This window comes from Heptranchias perlo, chromosome 1 (assembly GCF_035084215.1).
Source record: "Heptranchias perlo isolate sHepPer1 chromosome 1, sHepPer1.hap1, whole genome shotgun sequence".
NCBI classification, from domain to species: domain Eukaryota; kingdom Metazoa; phylum Chordata; class Chondrichthyes; order Hexanchiformes; family Hexanchidae; genus Heptranchias; species Heptranchias perlo.
This window is the reverse complement of record NC_090325.1, coordinates 188,000,733-188,023,066: the sequence shown is the minus strand read 5'-3', so window position 1 is coordinate 188,023,066 and position 22,334 is coordinate 188,000,733. Positions and strand designations below refer to the sequence as shown.

The 22,334-nt window shown below is 46.6% G+C and overlaps 1 protein-coding gene across 2 annotated transcripts in view; it reads left to right on the top strand.

The window, feature by feature from the left end:
• The window catches only part of npnta (nephronectin a), a 71,731-nt gene extending 51,005 nt beyond the window's left edge, over positions 1-20,726 (top strand). For both annotated transcript variants that reach the window (XM_067994441.1, XM_067994440.1), the window contains 4 exons: positions 367-462; positions 7,775-7,873; positions 13,522-13,781; positions 18,529-20,726. In XM_067994441.1, coding sequence (XP_067850542.1) covers positions 367-462; positions 7,775-7,873; positions 13,522-13,781; positions 18,529-18,633 — 560 coding nt within the window. In that variant the 3' untranslated portion in view covers positions 18,634-20,726. The remainder of the gene's footprint in view (positions 1-366; positions 463-7,774; positions 7,874-13,521; positions 13,782-18,528) is intronic.
• The last annotated feature ends 1,608 nt before the right edge of the window (positions 20,727-22,334 follow it).

Here is a 22,334-nt window from a genome sequence, read left to right as displayed (position 1 = left end):
AGGAGCCTGGGAGAAGAGAAAAGCAGGTGGAACTGTTCTCCTTGATAGGCACAAAATTCAACCTGCCCCCACCCAGTTTTTAAAAAAAAAAGATATGGACACTCCTCATTGATGGAGAAATTATATCGCAAAATTTATTACAACAAACAGCAATCTAACAGGGGCTTGTCAAAAGTGAAGGAAAGTTTTTGCAGATTTGCTTTTTTCAGTCTAGCCTGCTCGGCATAGTGAAAGGAACAATGTGAGCTGAACAGTCGAATGTGCTTTGTTCTGCATTCCCCTCGCCAGTGACATAATTACATTTATAGGACTGTGTGAACACGATTAGTCTTAAATTGCATCTAACGACTCTTCATTCATTTTCAGTCCCACGCCAACCTGGAGGGAACGGGGCTTTATTTGGCCACCTTGACATTGAGAAGGGGATTACAGCGGAGGAAAATGATGCAAGGGATGACCAAGGTATTTATTCCGATCCTGTCACTCACGCTCTGTTTGGACCTGGCAGGGCTCCAAATATGTGAAATAAAAGCCCACAGCTCCAGCTCGCTAAAAGGTGGAGGGTTTTATCATTGTGGGTTCAAAGCAACCCTCATAGGGGCCTTATCTCAGCTGAGAATTGAGAGAAACACTTGACTCTTGGCACTGATTGGGCAGTAGTTCATTTTACAGGTAAATCTACTTTTTTAGCACCAGCTCCTTCACACAGTGAATGCAGAATGTCAACTTTATTAATACCATCTGATACAAAATGGCTATTATGCAGCAGCTTTCAGAATCATGAAAATTCTCTCCTGTTACTGTCTCTCTCTGTTCTTGTTACTGCCACTCACTCTAACAGCAGGTTTCTGCTACTCTCTCTCAGTACGGTCCTGGTACTGTCACTCTCTCACTCTCTCTCAGTAAGTTCCTGGTACTGTCTCTCTTTCATTCGATTCCTGCCACTGTCACTCTCTCTTTCTCTCACTCTCAATAAGTTCTGGGTACTGTCTCTCTCACTTGATTCCTGCCATTGTCACTCTTTCTCTGTCTCACTCTCTCTCAATAGGTTCCTGGTGCTGTTACACTCTCACTCTCTCTCAATAGGTTCCTGGTGCTGTCACTCTCTCACTCTCTCTTAGTAAGTTCCTGGTACTGTCACTCTCTCACTCTCTCTTAGTTAGTTCCTGGTACTGTCACACTCTCACTCTCTCTCAGTAAGTTCCTCACACTCTCACTCTCTCTCAGTAAGTTCCCGGTACTGTCACTCTCAGTAAGTTCCTCATACTGTCACTCTCTCCCTCTCTCAGTAAGTTCCTCATACTGTCACTCTCTCACTCCCTCTCAGTAAGTTTCTGGTACTTAAGAACATAACAAATGGGAGCAGGAGTAGGCCACATGGCCCCTCGAGCCTGCTCTGTCATTCAATCAGATCATGGCTGATCTTCGACCTCAACTCCACTTTCCTGCCCGATCCCCATATCCCTTGATTTCCCCTGAGTCCAAAAATCTGTCTATCTCAGCCTTGAATATATGCAACGACTCAGCATCCACAGCCCTCTGGGGTAGAGAATTCCAAAGATTCACAACCCTCTGAGTGAAGAAATTCCTCCTCATCTCAGTCTTAAATGGCCCTAACCTTATCCTGAGAATATGCCCCCTAGTTCTAGACTCTCCAGCCATGGGAAACAACCTCTCAGCATCTACCCTGTCAAGCCCCCTCATAATCCTGTATGTTTCAATTAGATCACCTCTCATTCTTCTAAACTCCAGAGAGTATAGGCCCATTCTATTCAACTTCGCCTAATAGGACAACCCTCTCATCCCAGGAATTAATCTAGTGAACCTTCGCTGCACCGCCTCTAAGGCAAGTATATCCTTCCTTAGATACACAGTACTCCAGGTGAGGTCTCACCAAAGCCCTGTACAATTGTAGTAAGAATTCCTTACTTTTGTACTTGAACCCCCTTGCAATAAAGGCCAACATTCCATTTGCTTTCCTAATTGCTTGCTTTACCTGCATGGTAACTTTATGTATTTCTCGTACAAGGACACCCATTTCTCTCTGAACACCAACATTTAATAGTTTCTCACCATTTAAAAATATTCTGTTTTTCTATTCTTCCTACCAAAGTGAATAACCTCACATTTCCCCATATAATACTTCATCTGCCACCTTCTTGCCCACTCACTTAACCTAACGACATCATAGAATCATAGAAAGGTTACAGCACGGAAGGAGGCCATTCGGCCCATTGAGACCGCGTCGGCTCTTTGCAAGAGCAATCCAGCTAGTCCCATTCCCCTGCCCTATCCCTGTAGCCCTGCAAATTTGTTCCTTTCAAGTACTTATCCAGTTCCCTTTTGAAGACCATGATTGAATCTGCCTCCACCACCCCCTCGGGCAGTGCATTCCAATTCCTAACCATTCGCTGTGTAAAAATGGTTTTCCTCATGTCACCTTTGGTTCTTTTGCCAATCACCTTAAATCTATGTCCTCTGGTTCTTGACCCTTCCGCCAGTGGGAACAGTTTCTCTCTATCTATTCTGTCTAGACACTTCATGATTTTGAATACCTCTATGAAATCTCCTCACCACCATCTCTGTTCCAAGGAGAATAACCCCAGCTTCTCCAGTCTATCCACGTAACTAAAGTCCCTCATCTCTGGAATCATTCTAGTAAATCTCGTCTGCACCCTCTCTAAGGCCTTCACATCTTTCCTAAAGTGTGGTGCCCAGAACTGGACAGAATACTCCAGTTGTGGCCGAACCAATGTTTTATAAAGGTTCATCATGACTTCCATACTTTTGTACTCTATGCCTCTAGTTATAAAGCCCAGGATCCCGTATGCATTTTTAACCGCTTTCTCAACCTGTCCTGCCACCTTCAACAATTTGTGCATATAAACCCCCAGATCTCTCTGTTCCTGTATCCCTTTTAGAGTTGTGCCCTCTAGTTTATATTGCCTCTCCTTGTTCTTCCTACCAAAGTGTATCACTTCGCATTTTTCTGCGTTAAATTTCATCTGCCACGTGTCCGCCCATGCCACTAGCCTGTCTGTATCATCTTGAAGTCTATCACTATCCTCCTCACTGTTTACTATCCTTTCAAGTTTTATGTCATCTGCAAATTTTGAAATTGTGCCCTGTACACCCAAGTCATTAATATATCTCAAGAAAAGCAGTGGTCCTACTACCGACCCCTGGGGAACACCACTGTACACCTCCCTCCAGTTCAAAAAACAACCGTTCGCCACTACTCTCTGTTTCCTGTCCCTTAGCCAATTCTGTATCCATGGTGCTACTGCCCCCTTTATTCCATGGGCCGCAATCTTGATGATAAGCTTACTTTATCAAGCACCTTTTGAAAGTCCACATACACCACATCAACTGCATTGCCCTCATCTACCCTCTCTGTTACCTCATCAAAAAACTCTATCAGGTTAGTTAAACACGATTTGCCTTTATCAAATCCGTGCTGGCTTTCCCTAATCAATCCACACTCGTCCAAGTGACTGTTAATTCTGTCCCGGATTACCATTTCTAAAAATTTCCCCTCCACCGAGGTTAAACTGACTGGCCTATAGTTGCTGGGTTTATCCTTACACCCTTTTTTGAACAAGGGTGTAACATTTACAATTCTCCAGCCCTCTGGCAGCACACTGTATCTGTGGATGTTTGGAAGATTATGGCCAGTACCTCTGCAATTTCCACCTTCCTTCCCTCAGCCACCTAGGATGCATCCCATCCGGACCGGGTGACTTATCCACTTTAAGTACAGCTAGCCATTCTAGTACCTCTTCTCTATCAAATTTTAGCCCATCCAGTATCTTTTTATTTGTTTATGGGATGTGGGCCTCACTGGCAAGGCCAGCATTTATTGCCCTTGAGAAAGTGGTGGTGAGCCGCCTTCTTGAACCGCTGCAGTCCGTGTGGTGAAGGTTCTCCCACAGTGTTGTTAGGTAGGGAGTTCCAGGATTTTGACCCAGCGACGATGAAGGAACGGCGATATATTTCCAAGTCGGGATGGTGTGTGACTTGGAGGAGAACGTGCAGGTGGTGTTGTTCCCATGTGCCTGCTGCTCTTGTCCTTCTAGGTAGTGGAGGTCACGGGTCTGGGAGGTGCTGTCGAAGAAGCCTTGGCAAGTTGCTGCAGTGCATCCTGTGGATGGTGCACACTGCAGCCACAGTGCGCCGGTGGTGAAGGGAGTGAATGTTTGGGGTGGTGGATGGGGTGCCAATCAAGCGGGCTGCTTTGTCCTGGTTGATGTCGAGCTCCTTGAGTTTGTTGGAGCTGCACTCATCCAGGCAAGTGGAGAGTATTCCATCACACTCCTGACTTGTGCCTTGTAGATGGTGGAAAGACTTTGGGGAGTCAGGAGGTGAGTCACTCGCCGCAGAATACCCAGCCTCTGACCTGCTCTTGTAGCCACAGTATTTATATGGCTGGTCCAATTAAGTTTCTGGTCAATGGTGACCCACAGAATGTTGATGGTGGGGAATTCAGCGATGGTATTGCCGTTGAATGTCAAGGGTAGCTGGTTAGACTCTCTCTTGTTGGAGATGGTCATTGCCTGGCACTTGTCTGGCGCAAATGTTACTTGCCACTTATCAGCCCAAGCCTGGATGTTGTCCAGGTCTTGTGGCATGCGGGCTCGGACTGCTTCATTATTTGAGGAATGGAATGCAACTGAACACTGTGCAATCATCAGCGAACATCCCCATTTCTGACCTTATGATGGAGGAAAGGTCATTGATGAAGCAGCTGAAGATGGTTGGGCCGAGGACACTGCCCTGAGGAACTCCTGCAGCAATGTCCTTGGGCTGAGATGATTGGCCTCCAACAACCACTACCATCTTCCTTTGTGCTAGGTATGACTCCAGCCACTGGAGAGTTTCCCCCCTGATTCCCATTGACTTAAATTTTACTAGGGCTCCTTGGTGCCACACTCGGCTAAATGCTGCCTTGATGTCAAGGGCAGTCACATTCACCTCACCTCTGTAATTCAGCTCTTTTGTCCATGTTTGGACCAAGGCTGTAATGAGATCTGGAGCTGAGTGGTCCTGGCGGAACCCAAACTGAGCATCGGTGAGCAGGTTAATGGTGAGTATTTGCTGCTTGATAGCACTGTCGACGACACCTTCCATCACTTTGCTGATGAATGAGAGTAGATTGATGGAGCGGTAATTGGCCGGATTGGATTTGTCCTGCTTTTTGTGGACGGGATATACCTGGGCAATTTTCCACATTGTCTGGTAGATGCCAGTGTTGTAGCTGTACTGGAACAGCTTGGCTAGAGGTGCAGCTAGTTCTGGAGCACAAGCCTTCAGCACTACAGATGGGATGTTGTTGGGGCCCATAGTCTTTGCTGTATCTCAACTATATCTTTCTTTACTGAGACTCTGGCAGCATCTTCTTCCTTGGTAAAGACAGATGCAAAGTACTCATCCCCTCTGCCTCCATGAGTAGGTTTCCTTTATGGTCCCTAATTGGCCCCATCCCTCCTCTCACTACCCATTTACTGTTTACATGCCTCTAGAAGACTTTCGGATTCCTTTGCAGACTCTTTGTGCCCTCCTCACAGCTCACTTTCCCACCTAGCTTTGTGTCATCAGCAAATTGGTTACATTATACTCATTCCCTTCATCTAAGTCATTAATATAGATTGTAAATAGCTGAGGCCCAAGCACCAATTCTTGCAGCACACTAGTTACAGGCTGCCAACCTGAAAATGACCCGTTTATTCCTGCTCTCTGTTTTCTGTCCATCAACCAATCCTCTATCCATGCTAACATGTTACCCCCAACCCCATGAGCCCTTATCTTGTGTATTCTCTCTGTCTCTCACGCGATTCCTGCAACTGTCACTCTCTCTCTGTCTCACTCTCTCTCAGTGGGAGGTGGGCTATGGAGTTGATGGATGTAAAGTACAGAACTCATTGCTTAGACAGTGTGGAATCAAAATTGCAACTTAAAAAATAAAATGATTTGCCAGCACAGAAGCATCATTTGAAACTGGAGTAAGCTGATCTGAAATGTTTTCAACAGGACTGAGCACTGACCAGCAGTGGCCAAACTGGACATCTGGTCAGACGAGATTTCAACTGGAGTTTATCTTTCAGAACCAACATCACAGTTGTATTTTTTTTACAATGCGAGAGAATTGCAGCTTTCAAAGCTCTGTGTGGCTTGCTGATAAATACTGAATGAATGGAGTAGAGGAGCAGAGGGACCTTGGGCAGATACCCAGTTAACTAAAGTTGGCAGTGCAAGTGGATGAGGCCATAAAAAGGGGAAATGAAATCCTTGGTTTCGTATCAAGAGGCATAGAATGGAAAAGCAAGGAGGTGACCTATGCGAGGTCTAGGCTAAGTTGCAGTTGGAGTATTGTGTGCGCCCCATTATAGGAAAGGTATAAAAGCAATGGACAAGGTGAAGGGTAGATTCACAAAGGTGAAGGAAGACTTGAGAAGGTTAAGGGCATTTTGTACCACAACTGAGAAACTTAAGGGGTGATCTGATAGAGGTCTTCAAGGTTACAAAGAGTTTGTGATAAGGTAAATAGCGATCGATAGTTGACAAGATGGTAATCTTTAAGTCTTATCGTAGCACGTCCTTCCTTTGACACTTTGGATTTATTCCAACAGAAGCTTATCTTTTAATCTCAACCTTAACAACTGCCTATTATACAGTTAAAAAGAACAGAACTTATATTGTGTCCACCACTGGGCACCACTCTTTAGGAAGGATGTCAAGGCCTTGGAATGGGTGCAGAGGGGAATTACCTCAATGGGGAAAGAGTGGGGGAGTGGGACCAATTGGATAACTCTTTCAAAGAGCCGGCACAGGCACGATGGCTCGAATGGCCTCCGTCTGTGCTGTATGATGCTATGATCCTAAGAACAAGTAGCCCGTTAAAGGGCAGGGCGATAAAGGGAAAGTGTTCCACGAGACACATCCCCATAGAGCCGCTGTCCTAAGGCACTCCAAAACATTGAGGGAATGATATAACACGACAGCACTGACTGCAAATGCTGCAAAAAATGTTTTTTTTATCGTTTTAGTTTTAATTTAAAAGAAAGATCTAAATTTTAAAAGTGCATTAAAAGTTTTGAACTAGATCGAATATAATGCACCTGAAATTGCGGACACGTCCCAAGGGTGGTGAAACGGTGCAACACCTGCTGACAGCTGGAATTTGGGATGGAACTTGGATCTGCTGGGATTCCAGCCCGTTTCCCAGTGATTGCTGTTTTCCATGGGGTGAGGTGGAGGGGTGGAGTATGAGGTTGATTACTCTGCTTGACACCCCCTCATGTCAAGTGGGAATGTCTGGGGAGTTCCCGGGCTACCCTGGGAATTCCGCTCGATATGCCCTTATAAGGCTGTGGAGCTGTGATCTGCTCTTGCAGATTTGGCCCTTGCCAAAGCCCAAACTTGTACCAGGCGAATGTAAAGCTGAGAATGTTTCTTCAGGACGGTAGGGCCTCCGAAGGCCCCAGGCGGTGGGGCCGTATGAGGGCAGCTGGGGCTCAAGCATCCCTGCAGGTGCCAGGGGCCCGCACCTCAGCCCCATGCAAACAGGCTCACCCCCCCAATTTGGGACAGGGCCCGCGTCCTCGCCCGTGTGTAGGCAAAGCAGGACCCCGCGGAATTTCAGGCCCGATACCTGCAGTAAACGTTTCACAGCAAACCTGCCGCGAGACCCCCCCCCCCCCACAATGAGCCAACGGTTCGTCTTTAACTGTGCAAGGCCGAGTGGAATAAACATCTGGCGTTTGTGGTTTGTCGGCAGACATTTTGGTGAACAGCTGCAACTTTGATCATGGAATGTGTGGGTGGACGCAAGAGAAAGATGCCGGCCTTCACTGGGAGCGAGTTCCTGCACCATCAGGTAATCAAAATGATTGAACTTCTTAAAACATTTATTCCACACACACGCAGGTAGACCAAGTAACTACAACAACAACAGCGTGCGTTTACTTAGCATCTTTAATGTAGAAAAACGGCCCAAGGCACATAACCACAGGAGCATGATCAGACAAAAATTGACACTGAGCCAATAAAGGAGACATTAGGAGGGATGACTGAAAGCTTGGTCAAAGAAGTAGGTTTTAAGGAGGATCTTAAAGTAGGAGAGCGAGTGGGAGAGGCAGAGAGGTGCAGGGAGGGAATTCCAGAGCTTAGGGCCTGGACGGTTGAATGCACAGCCGCCGATGGTGGGGCAAAGGGATTTTGTGATGCGCAAGAGGCCAGAGTTGGAGGAACACAGAGTGCTCGGGGGCTTTCAGGGCTAGGGAGGAGCGAGGCCATGAGGCATTCGGATATCAGGATGAGAATTTTAAAATGGAGGCTATTATCATACAGTGCGATTTCAACTCAATAAAAATACATCAAATGAATGGAAAGAGGAGAAAAATGACTTTGAATTTCTTGCTGAAATAAATTCTTCCTTATCTATACCAGGGGCCTTTCTGTGATGGGCCTAAGCAGGAGATGATGCTCGCAGGCGCTGGAAATCTGTGGCCAGCTCCAAGTGCCACGTTGCTCAGGCTGAATCCCAGCTCCCAGACGGTATTTAAAGGGAAATGACATGGGTGACCTCCATGTAACCTGGACTTCCCTTTAGCAGCAGGTTTATCAGTTTGCCATTGGCAGGCTCCTCCAGGCCTGTGTTTTCGCTGTCTAAGCTGACTGCATCCTCAGAGCTAGCTCACAGAATGCCAGAAGAAAGTGAAACGAAATGGACGTTTCAAAGAACCATTTTTCCTACTAATTTCAACATCTAAAGGATCCTGTTTAAAAAAAAACCTGCCGTCCCTGCCCGGTCTGGCCTCCAGTCCCACACCAACGTGGTTGATTCTTAACTGTCCTCTGAAGTGATCTGGCAGGCCGGTCACTTGTATCATAGCAATGGGCAACAAATGCCGGCCCACTCCAGAGACTTAGGGCACATAATCTAGGCTGACACTCCAGTGCAATACTGAGGGAGTGCTAAACTGTCGGAGAGACATTAAACCGAGGCCCTGTCTACCCGCTCAGATGGATGTAAAAGATCCCATGGCACTACTGGAAGAACAGCAGGAGAGTTCTCCCCGGTGTCCTGGCCAATATTTATCCCTCAAGTAACACCACCCAAAATAGATGATCTGGCCATTATCTCATTGCTGTTTGTGGGATCACGCTGTACGTAAATTGGCTGCCACATGTTCCTACATTATAGCAGTGAGTACACTTCAAAAATTCTTTATTGGATGTGAAGTGCTTTGGGACGTCCTGATGTCGTGGAAAGCCCTATATAAATGCAAGTCAGTCCTTCCCACCTCCTTTCCACTCTCCCTCAGAGGGATCTAATCCAAATTTATGCTGGAATAAAAATTGCAGTGTAAAGAGGGTTTCATCTGAATTTCACTGTAGCTGCTGGGCCTAAATGATTCTTGTTTATGGTTAACACGTGGATTCTGTGTTATAACAGTAGGCTGTTAGAATGTCCTTGACAGAACAGTTCTGGAGGGAAGTTATTATTTAAACAGGCATGCAGAACCAATTAACTGAGACATCAGGAGGCCAATGAGGGCAGACACCAAGGGCAGTGAGATACATCGACAAATCAGGATGATTGATACCCCGTCCAGCTTCTGAGCATCCAGCTACATACCCGCTCCTCAACATGACATAGACGGGGATAAATGGGAACCAGGAAAAGGTCAACATTCCCTGATTGGAGAGTATTGCTTGGATAATAGCCTCATTAGTTCCTAAACACACAGTAGCACAGTAGACAGGGGAACAATTCAGAATACCCCGAGTACTGGCCATATGTTCTAATTGATTACAGTAACAACTGTTGCACAGTGATTTCAACAGAGATATTCTTTCGCTTGATTGCCTTTGTAGCTGACAGATCAACTCTAAACACAACAGTTAATGCAGAAGGCTTTCCTTTCTATTTGTTCATCAAGGTGAAGGATGTACCGTTTTTCCTTTTTGTACGCTTAGTGTGAGCACTGAGCCTTCCCTTGCACAGCTTAGATGCAGCTCTAAACTCACATCTACACTGTTGCAACTCTGCGTTTGAACAAGAGATCCTCACGAGAACCAGAATAGTGCCTTTCACCACCTCGGGACGTCCCAAAGCGCTATACAGCCAATGAACTAGTTTTGAAGTGAAATCACTGTTGTAATGTAGGGAAACACGTTAGCCAATTTGCACAGAGCAAGGTCCCACAAACAGCAATGAAATAAATGACCAGATCATCTGTTTTAGATGTTGGTTGAAGGATAAATATTTTTGGCCAGAACACCAGGGAGAACTCCCCTGCTCTTTGAATAGTGCAGTGGGATCTTTTACATCCAACTGAGAGGGCAGATGTGGCCTCAGTTTAACGTCCCATCTGAAAGACGGATGATCATAAAGATCTTGTTGTTTCATGCTCCCTATTTTTGTTGCCTTTTTTGATATCTTTGTATAAGTGATGGATGCTGATGACTTCTCCTGCCTGATGATGTGACTGGGCAATTGAAGTGAGAGTTTCTGATAGGATTGATAATTTAATCAGATTGCCCATATGTGAAAATCCATTCAACTGATTACGTTTCTGGGTACAATCGGTCAGGAGCACAAACTCAGTTGTTTGATTGGTTATTTTGAACCTGGAAGGGAGATTCTATGCTGCCAGGTTAAGCTTTCACTAGATACAAGTTTAGAATGTGGTTGGACCCTTTAAGTCTTTTGTCCTTATTTTCCCAATTGTTTTCATCAAATGCGATGCAGTTATTTTTTTCCCCAACAATCAATCACATCACTTCGCAGTAACTTTATTGATTCCCCCGCTTCTTTGAATGAAGAAATCTAAGATTAGTTGAGAGCGCCAAGGATACATGCTGTTTTCATACAACTAGCACAAGTTCAGGTTCAATCATGCCAATCAGAGGGTACGATGGTGTAGTGGCACTTGGAGAATTCAAATTCAGTTTTTAAAAATCTGGAAATAAAAAGTTGGTATCAGTAAAGGTGACCATGGCCATTGTCGTAAATACCCAACCGGTTCATTAATGTCCTTTAGAAAGAAAGAACTTGCATTTATATAGCACCTTTCACAACCTCAGGATGTCCCAATGAAGTACTTTTGAAGTGTAGTCACTGTTGTAATGTAGGAAACACAACAGCCAATTCGCGCACAGCAAGATCCCACAAACAGCAATTAAATAGATGACCAGATAATCTGTTTTCAGTTGTAGGGAAAGGGAAGGAAGCCTGCTGTCCTTACCCGGTCTGGCCTATATCGGAATTCAGTCCCACACCAACGTGGTTGACTCTTAACTGCCCTCTGAAGTGGTCTAGCAAGCCATTCAGTTGTATGAAACTGCTATTGCAGCGGTTAAAGAAGAAGGCCCACCACTGCCTTCTCAGGGATGGGCAACAAATGCTGGTCTTGCCAGCGATGCCCACATCCCAAGAATGAGTAATAAAAAAAAAGTGGAGACAAGCATGGGAGCCCAGCAATTTGATTCTGAATGTTTCCAATGGGACTGGCTCGTCCCTCTCCTTATCCCTCATCAAAGTGAAGAAAAGTGAGGAATTTTTCATGGATGCAGGTTTTTATATGAGATTACAGTTGGATGGCGGGGAGAACCGGCCTGTTGTTAAATGAACAATCAGCTGCTGTTTGAATGATCCTGAATCCAACAACCAAGAGTGCGTTTGATTACACTTAAGTGAATACAGCCACTTCCTTCCGTGAAGCTGCATATTTTGTGTCACCAAATTCCAAATTTGAATCCTGAGTTCTGTTCTGGAATGTTGTGATGTCTTTGCAGGTCCCTGCTGCCATTAATGAAGGACAAACATAGCTTGTGGTGAGCACTGGCAACAATTATCTTGTTAACCATGGGTGTTAGTGCCAGAATTATATAAGGAACATATAGCACATTCCATTGCGGACTAGCTGTTGTCAATAAGCGGTGTGGCATTGGAGACTGTTATATCAGACTTAGAATCATAGAATCTTACAGCACAGACGGAGGCCATTCGGCCCATCATGCCAGCGCTGGCTCTTTGAAAGTGCTATCCAATTAGTCCCACTCCCCCATCTCTTTCCCCACAGCCCTGCAAATTTTTCCTTTTCAAGTATATACCCAATTCCCTTTTGAAAGTTACTATCGAACCTGCTTCCACCACCCTTTCAGGCAGTGCATTCCAGATCATAACAACTTACTGCGTAAAACTAAATTCTCTTCATCTCCCCTCTGGTTCTTTTGCCAATTATTACAACAGTGGCTACACTTCAAAAGTACTTAATTGGCTGTAAAGCACTTTGGGGCGTCCTGAGGGCATGAAAGGCACTATATAAGTGCAAGTCTTTCTTTTTCTTTTTCTTATCTTAAATCTGTGTCCTCTGGTTGTTGACCAAGGCTTGTGGATTTTCCAAAGTTGAGACCAGCTCCTCATTGCTAGCACCTATTCCCGATGGTGTGCGCTGCTCATGTTTTAAAAAAAACAAATGCTATCATTTTCACCTTCTCCTTCAGCAAAGGCTGATCAGGCACTGAGGCAGTTCTACGCAGGGCTATTTGAAAGTGGACCAAGAGGATGGCTCTGGACCCAGTGCCACCTGGCCAATAATAATTAACCCCCTCAAGAGGGGAGGGCACCATGAATAAAACGTTCTCACAGATGATCCATTTCAACACAAAGGAGCTCAAAATAGTGAACTAGATCTCAGTTTTGTTCCCCTCATCTACGATGCAAAATACATCCTGCGGTGCCCACTCATCGCGGCAGGCCTTGAGCTTACCGGTGGGCACTGTACGGACCCTCTCCAGGGCCACCCGGGCGGGTACAAGGCCGCAAAGCAGAGGCAGGCAGTCACAGCGAGCCCCCCACCTCCGCAGGACCCACGCCTCCTGGACCTGTGGATGGCTGTTTTGGCCAGGCCCTTGTGTTCTATTCCGGCAGTTGTTCCATTGTGTTGGTAGACACTCTCGCCTCCGAGTCAGAAGGTTCTGGGTTCGAGTCCCACTCCAGAGACTGCAGCACAAAATCCAGGCTGACACTCCCAGTGCAGTGCCATGGGAGGGAGTGCTGCTCTGTCGGAGGTGCCGTCTTTTGGATGAAACGTTAAACCGAGACCCCGGCTGCCATCTCAGGTGGATGTAAACGATCCCACAGCACTATTTGAAGAAGAGCAGAGGAGTTCTCCCCGGTGTCCTGGTCAATATTTATCCCTCAACCAACATCACTAAATCTGGTCATTTATCTCATTGCTGTTTGTGGGACTTTGCTGTGACCAAATCGGCTGCTGCTTTTCCAACATTAAAGCAGTAACTACACCTCAAAAAGTACTTCATTGGCTGTAAAGCACTTTGGGAAGTCCAGAGGTTGTGAAAGGCACTATATAAATGCAAGTCTTTCTTTCTTTCCAGAGAGAGATCAGATTTTGGGTTGCAATGTCCACTAACCCCACCCCTGCCCCCCTCCCATTGTAACCCCAACCCTTTGTAACCACCGAGTCCAATTAACTCTACTGGTTGTGTTTTTAGGTCGTAGTTGGTATCTGACTCTTCCTGTTTCTAACGGCAAACGGAGGGAAGTGGCCCATCTTGTCCTTGCTTTGGGCCGAACGGCACATCCAGGCAACCTCTGTCTTACCTTCAGGCACAAGCTGTCTGGAGACTCCCCCGGGAAAATCCAGGTGTTTGTGAAGAGGAACGGCGTTTACGGGCACGTCTTGTGGGAGAGGAATAGAGGGCACGGCTGGAGGACGAGTCGCTTCACACTGAAAGGGCCAGCCCTCGAGAACGTGAGTATTGTTAGATTTACAATGAACGCTGCTTTAAAAACTATGGGGCTGGAGATTCTAACTGGTGCTCCATGAATGACGCACCAGTTGAGCTTCGAAGTTGAGAGGACGCTGAGGGATTTCGTGGCCACGAAATCCCTCAGCGTCCTCTCAACTTCGAAGCTCAACTGGTGCCTGCCCTACCTCCCAAGGCTGGGAGATTCTGCCCCAAATTCTGGGGTTGGGGGGGTCATTTGCATAGCTTGGGTGGGTGCGTGAGTGGCACTTTGCCCACCCCTGTGCCACCAGCTGGAGTGCCAAGGTGGTTGCCGATACGACGGCGGGGAGGAGGGCCGGAAACGTTCCTCCCTTCAGTTCTTCTGCTTCCACTGGAGCAAGCCTGGCCTCTTTAGGAAGATAATCGATCTCCTCAGGGATCAAATGCCTTTCCCTCACAGAGGCTCAAGGCCTCTTAAGGCCCTCGGTGGGAATCACGCCAATTTTCAATTGCGCTAAGGCTCAAGGACGACGTAAAGAGCGGATTTGCCAAGGTAGCTTGCAAACTCCACCCCTCCTGGACATGGCTCCTTTACATGGGGAGGGGGGGGGGGGGAGGGGAGCAGGTAGAAGACCCCACCCCCAACTGGGAATTTAAATGGCCACAGAAAATGGGGTGAAATCCCGGCATTGCGGGGTTCTGTCTCAAACCCCTGGCCTCCTCCCCGGAGCTTTCCAGTCCCAGGAACCTCAGTGTCTAGTTGGCTTGTTGTGGAAGATAACCAGGACTGGTCACTCAGCACACTGCTCCCAGTAAGCATGGTTAAACATTGACCCCATTTAATTTACGGAATTGCTGCTATTCAGCTGTCCCTCTATATTATAACAGAGAAACAAGGCATAAGTGAGGTTTGTGCACAGGCAATTTCGTTGAAAGGCATTCCCTTCTGCCTGCAATCAGACCCAAAAAGCCACACCCAATCTAAGTGTCGCAGGCAGCAGCAGCTGTTTGCATTTGTCACCGCCAGCAGTCAGCGGTTGCCCGGGAAACCCTCTCCAAGTGGAGTCATGGTGCCTTTGATGGTTACGCCACACCTTATTTACTATACAGGGTCGCATCTGGTAAAGCTGTTGCAATTGGAGGCAACCCTGTAAAGTCAGTGTGGGTTACATGCACTGCAAGTTTGCAAAGAGTGTATTTACAAAGCTAAGGCAAAACAAAGCCTTTCCCCAAGTCACACTTCAGGACTTGAGCTGGCCAACATTTCAGTGCAGTATTGAGCAAGAACTGCAAAGTCGAAGCTGGCATCTTTCATAACAACAACTTGCATTTATATAGACCCTTTAACGTAGTCAAACGTTCTAAGGCACTTCACGGGAGCATTATCAGACAAAATTTGACACCGATCCAAATAAGGAGATATTAGGACAGGTGACCGAAAGCTTGGTCAAAGAGATAGGTTTTAAGGAGCGTCTTAAAGGAGGAAAGAGAGATGGAGAGGTTTAGGGAGAGGTTTAGGGAGGGAATTCCAGAACTTAGGGCCCAGGCAGCTGAAGGCACGGCCGCCAATGGAGGGCTGAAGGAAATCGGGAAGACACGAGAGGCCAAAATTGGAGGAATGCAGAGATCTCGGAGGGTTGAAGGGCTGGAGGAGTTTACAGAGATAGGGAGGGGTGAGGCCATGGAAGTATTTGAACATGAGGATGAGAATTTAAACCGAGGCCCCATCTGCCTGTTTGGGTGGATGTAAAAGGTTCCATGGCACTATTCAAAGAAGAACAGGGGAATTCTTCAGGTGTCCTGGGCCAATATTCCACTCTCAACCAACGCCACCAAACATTTAAAAAAAAATCTAATTGCTGGGTTTGGGATCTTGCCGTGTACAAATCGGCTGCCACATTTTCATCCACAACAACAGCGACTAACTTCAAAAGTACTTCATCAGCTGTGAAGTATTTGGGATGTCCTGAGGGCATTAGGATTGCTACAAAAAGTTTGTTTGTTTTTTCAAGAAAATCAGGTGAAATAAACTGACTAAATCGGAGAGCGAGGTACTGGGCCAAGGTGTTGAACAAAGTTGCGTCTGGTTGGCTTTATGGAGCCAGGCTACAGATCCTATAGATCGGCAGATTTCCAGTTAGCACAAGTTCATGGTCTTTGTTCACTTATCAAAAATTCCACGGGAAAAATCACACTATTAATCTGAGAAAAGTTCCTTTGCAAAGTTCGATAAACCTCTTTGTTCTCTTATCTTGATCCTAACTCGCTGCAGTCTGGTGAAATGTCAAGGCTGCCCACTCCTGCAGCGAATAGACGGTGTGAAATTTGGTTTCCAAGCTGATTTTACTGGGAGTACATCATCTCTGATATGCTGTACACCTAATCCGTGTGTTACTTCTCCAAGTAACCCGTCGCTCCATTTTATTCATATATTTACCTGGTCCTATTTGAATCTGCTCCACGTATGTCAGGTCAGGTGTTAAAACCCGTTACTGTGACGACAGTAGACTGTGCTACCGTGATTGGTCAACACCGAGTGCCGGGCTGGGGTCAAGTAACCAGGTCACCTCCAGAAAGTGCCAACGGCTTCAGACGGCTGAGCCAATCCTTGAATTGGCCAATGACGTCCACAGCCTGCAAATGTGATACAGCCGTAGTACAGAACAACAACAACAACTTGCATTTATATAGCGCCTTTAACGTAATAAAATGTCCCAAGGTGCTTCACAGGAGCGATTATCAAACAAAATTTGTCACCGAGCCACACAAGGAGATATTAAGACAGGTGACTAAAAGCTTGGTCAAAGAGGTAGGTTCTAAGAAACGTCCGAAAGGAGGAGAGAGAGAGCGATAGAGAGGCGGAGAGGTTTAGGGCGGGAATTCCAGAGCTTAGGGCTTAGGCAGCTGAAGGCACTGCCGCCATTGGTGGAGTGAAGGAAATCGGGGATGCACAGGAGGCCAGAATTGGAGGAGTGCAGAGTTCTCAGAGGGTTGTAGGGTTGGAGGAGGTTACTGAGTCAATATGAACAATTCCAAACACACCACCAGGGTTCAGAACCCTGTCTTAAAGTGGAGGACAGTCACAGGAGTGATGATGTTGGATGATGGATGATGATGATGATGAATTATATCACATTTGTTGAGATGTTGACATTGCTTTGCCTGTTCAGATTAATAGTGTGTTGTAACCAAGAATTGTTGGCTTGCAAGAAACCATGCAATCCAATCCACATGTTGGCATTAGAAATAGTGGTAAGATTAGGAACTGCACATGGATGAATAAGTAACGTCCATTGTGGTACAGACAAGGATCATTTCAGGTTTGATTGCACTTCCGTGCTAAGATCGTGATGGGGAGGAGCCATGGGGGTTACAATTGACCTCGGAGTCCCTAGAGTAGGGAGGCAAAATTGGACAAGGCTCCCCATCATGATCATTATCAAGTGACTCCTACTGGAAAGTACATAGTGTGGGTGTTGGATAAGACCCTCAACTGGGAATCTCCCTACAAGCTGACACATGGGGGCGAGGGTGGGTTTCCTCTGCAATCCCATCAGAAATCAGGGTGGATACATGGGAGAAATGGTGGTAAAATGTAGCGGTGATTCCTACGGCTGACTGGGATTTCCCTGCCCCCACTGGGCCTGCCACAGCCCGCATCGTCCCCACCCACTGCCTGCAAATGATGGTGGTGGGGCCTAGCATGGGCCTTGGTGGACTTTGCTTCTTTTCTGCCCGTGTTTTTTTTTTCGTTCATGGGATGTGGGCATCGCTGGCGAGGCCGGCATTTATTGCCCATCCCTAATTGCCCTTGAGAAGTTGGTGGTGAGCTGCCTTCTTGAACCGCTGCAGTCCGTGTGGTGAAGGTTCTCCCACAGTGCTGTTAGGAAGGGAGTTCCAGGATTTTGACCCAGCGACGATGAAGCCTCCTGGGGCTACCATGGGGAACGTGGTGACGGGCCCCAAAGAGCAGCAATCACTGCCCTGAGGTGTTCCCCGTGAAGGGAGAGGGCCTTGTATCAGCCTTCTCCCCCCTCTATTCTGTCCCCAGTGACTTACCTGTTGAAGGGATCTTCCTCCCCTTTTAAGGCCCCTCACAGGATCTTCTGGTGCTGAAGCAATGACCCCCTCCTTTATACTGGAGGGCCCCCTCTTGACAGTGGGAAATCCCATTGTGTATAACTTAATGAGCCCTGGCCCAGGGTTGGGGCTGGGGCGGATGTGGAGCAGACACAAGTCCCGCCCGCCTGAACTCCGTCCCAAAGAGAAGAATGACCCCGCCCCACCTTGCCTTGGCTGACATGCCAGTTAGGTGAGATACCTGAAGATTGCCAGTTCCTGTTGGGCTCTAATCTAGCATGAATCAGCATGAGAAGAGAAAGGCTTTTCTGAGCAGCACCATATTCACACCACGTCCTCACACCTTAGTGGGGAAACTGTACAATTCAGCACTCAAATAGTTAATAGTGCTCGACCTTCAGTGGTGCGTTTTGCTATTAGACAAGAAATAATCTTTAAAGAGGTGCGGATATACCCAAGAAGGTGGGACACATGCCTTTGGAGATATAAGTGAGACAAAACGTGATTCAAATAGTGAGGCAGCTCTAATCTCAAGTGCATAGTTTTGCAGATTAGCTTCAATGTGGATGAGCAGCTGTGGAGAATGAAGGCTCAGGCCACATAAACTGCTTTAGCAGGAAACACCAGGGTTCAGTCGACTTCGCTGAACTGGTTTCACACCCGGTCACACTCTCTCTCGGTTTCTCCTAGGTCATCTTCAAAGGGGTACGAGAAAAGGAGAAGAGCGGAGAGATCAGTCTGGACGACATCAGCCTGCAGAAAGGCCACTGCTCTGGAAAACCTCTGGGACAGTAGTTAAACACGGAGAGCCACTTCTGAAAGGACTCCACCCCGCCTCCTCTACTTGTGTGAGGACTGGATGTGAGGGGAGACACTTAACAGCAGGCTGCCATTCTCTTTGGCTCTGAGGTGCAATTTGTGCAAACAATCCGCCCTAAACAAGGCCCTCTGAGGGCACAAGAGCTTCAAACAAACTCAGTGTTTCTATTAAACCTTACCCTGTGTGTGTACGTGATTAGTCTGTGGTCCAGTAATGCTGAGGAATGTGGCTATGAAATCTCCATAGTTTAAAGAGGCACTGATCTGAACACCACTTCTATATGAAACGACTAGTTAATCGACATGTTACCACATCACACGGGATAGCAACATGTAGCACAGCTGGCTGCCAACTGTACCCAAACCCAATGAATCGTGTTTGTGTAGCTCATTACCCGGGCTCAGTACTCAAAACCTCACAAAGGGTAGTCCTGGCAAGTCTCATGCATCAGACAGGAGACTTCTCACACAACCTGAATCTTGCGTCGAGCCACTGCCATTTGGAAATTTCCACGTCTGAAGTTAGTCCGACCCCACCCTGACAGACTCGAAGTGGAGGGCGGGAGAGAACCTCTTTGCTCCTTTATAAGAAGGCAAAAGGGAGACTCCTCCCAATAGTCAATTCAAATGCCCTCCCCCCCCCCCCCTTCCCACCCCAATCTCACACATTTCAGGGGCCCTGTCCTCCATGTGGCAGCTGTATATTTTAATGTCCTCTGCTACACTACAGGGGTGTAGCTGGGGACTTCTGTTAAATTGCTCCCACCATTGTCTCAGCTTAAAGCATGTTAAAATAATGTTGTTGTAACAATGGGAAAGCACTAGTATCACTACGGGGACCCCTGTACTGTCCAGGATCACACCTAGCTGTGACATCGTCTGGACTGTGGATTAACAGCCCCCATAATCATCCAAATACGTACTGAAGTGTAAATGAATTTATATTGTTTTGGGCTGTTGTCTCATTCTCTCTATTTAAAATGGGTTTCAGGTTTATCTGATCTAGTATTTACTGAAACAAGCTGTATTTGTCGAGACACTCCATGGTACTGTATATAACATTGCAGGGAAAAACTATTTTACACGATGTACAAGCTTTGCAGGCAGCTATCAAAGGTTTGTAGCAGTGATTATCAGATGGCGGTGTTACTAAATCGGGCATCAGAATGAGCAGCTTACTCCCCGTTTTGTAAGGCCACAGAATCGCTGCTACAGACCTGGAAAATAAACAGTATGCTCGTTATTTTTTTTGTAATGCAATTTTTTTTTTGTACTGATTTTTCTTTTTAGGAGGAGCATGGCGATATTTCCAAGTGACAATGCCCTCGTTTGGTAGCCAGGATGTAGGAAGTCAGCCCTGTGCGAATGGGAAGAATCCCTTGCCTTGGCTTTGTTTGAACTTCCTGTTAAACAGGGAGGACCCATTGCACAGTATTATAGCAAGACTGTAACCATGCCAACTGTGCCCACCCCCTACCATCGTCACCGATTTATAGTGATAGCTTGAGAGAGTGGGAACATTCAGATCAATACGGTCATTCCTTGAATACCTTCCTACGCTGTGTGTTAGATTTTTTTCTGTTTGTTTAATAATCCATGTTAAACAACGCCCATAACAGCATGGGCAGCACTCAAGCCCAGAGCTCACTTTGTGATTCCTACAACAGTTGTTATATGTCTAGAGTCTTCATTTATTATTTCTTTGCCCTCATATTTTATTAGTAAACGATTTGTTCTGAATATATGTTTCACCCCCACTTATCTTTATGCATCATTCTGTTTAAACTTGGTGCCAACTGATCCATAAAGTGCTATTCCCTCCAGTTAAGGACAGCCATGGTTTGAATGCCAGAAGATGCACAACACAGGCCGTTAGTGGGCGACGATGGGATATTTATTACAGAATATTTAATGCAGACAGGAATGGCATTTCTTTATGAAGTTTACGACATAAAGTTAACTTTCCTTTTAAACTTGTCAATGTTCAACAAAAGCTATTCCAGACACCAGAAGGGATTTCAGAAAAGAAAAAGCAGTGCTGTTTTGTAATAAAACCGACTTGTGCAAAAGTGCCTGTTCTTCTTGTTGAAAAGTTCCAGCTCGATGGTACATAATACCAGTCCTTGAATACCAGTGTCCCTGACAGTCAGCCATGGGTAGGAGGGGAGAATCAGAGCTGGGGAGAAGCAGAACAATTGCCGATGACTCTCAATGACGCTGACCCCACTAGAATTCTCCAGGGTCAGGTTGTTTTACGGTGCAACTGAGGAGTTCACCTAGGCTGGGGGGCAGGAGGAAATTCACTGTGGCACCGACAAGCCCAGTGCTCCTGAACCAACATCATTTTTCTTTTCAGTACCTCTCGGCTTCTTCTGCCAGTTTTGGCAACACAAGTGATCGTTCTGATTGCATTTCTGAAACAAGCCTTTGAATTTTTGAAACTCAACAGGCATCCCTGACATCCAACATTGCTTTTTTTAAATTAATCGGTCGCTGGCAAAGCCGGCATTTATTGGCCATCCCTAATTGCCTGTGAGAATGTGGTAATGGGCCTTCTAGAGATCTGATACAAGTGAGTGGCTTGCCAGGCCACTTCAGAGGGCGGTTAAGAGTCATCCACGTTGGTGTGGGACTGGAGTCACATATAGGCCAGACAGGGTAAGGACGGCAGGTGGTGAACCAGATGGGTTCCGACAGATTTTTTAAAATCGGAATTTAAATACTCAAAGTGCCACGGTGGGATTTGAACTCTCAGTCTCTGGATTATTAGTCCAATGAGGAAATTACATCGTATGACATAGTATCCTCATTTACATTTGTGGGCGGGCATATTGTAGGCACATTCCTCCCCCCCCCCCCAAAAGGCTTTGGACTTCCAATGGAGTTGGAAAGGGGAGGGGCGGGAATGCTGGTTGAGCTGGTTTACGCCCCAAATTCCGGTCCCCTTGCTGGCAGCCCGCTGCAAAACCAGCCTCCCCAACTCCAGGAATTCCTCCACCTGCCGTCCTTACCCAGTCTGGCCAATGCCTTTATCAGTAATTCATGTGGTTTTTGGACCATTTTCTCGCCGGCATTGCATGCTTTTAAATAAATGTTCTGTACTTTTAGCCCATTGAGTAGCTGATCCATACACAACAGGAGGGATCCTGGTTCAATCTAAGGCCTGTGCTAAATTCGCCAATCTCAACTTTGGGGGGGGGGAGGGGAGGGGGGTGCGTGCTGGTAGGGTCACTACAATTGACCTCAGCAGACTGGGTTAGGGAGGATGGGGGGGGGGGAAATCGGCCTGGGTCCCTGCTCCTGATTGTTATCCAGTGGCCCTTGTGTACGCTGATTTAAAAAAAAATGCATTTGCTAGAAACCTGAGGTACAAGTAGAAAATGCTGGTAATACACAGCAGGTCAGTGGGTATCTGACAGAGAGAAAAGACAGGTTAGTGGTACAAGTGAGTTCCTTCCCAGAATGTTCTGATGTTGGATGCACTACTGCTTGTGAATATGTGAAACCCAAACTGCATTGTGATTGAATGTCTCCAAACATTCAGCTGGGTCACTGCCTCTGGCTTTTCATAGAATCTTAGAGCGCATAAGGAGGCCACTTAGCCCTATGAAAGAGCAATTTTTAGTCCCACTCCCCTGCTCTTTGCCCATAGTCCTGCAAATTATTTCCTTTAGTGA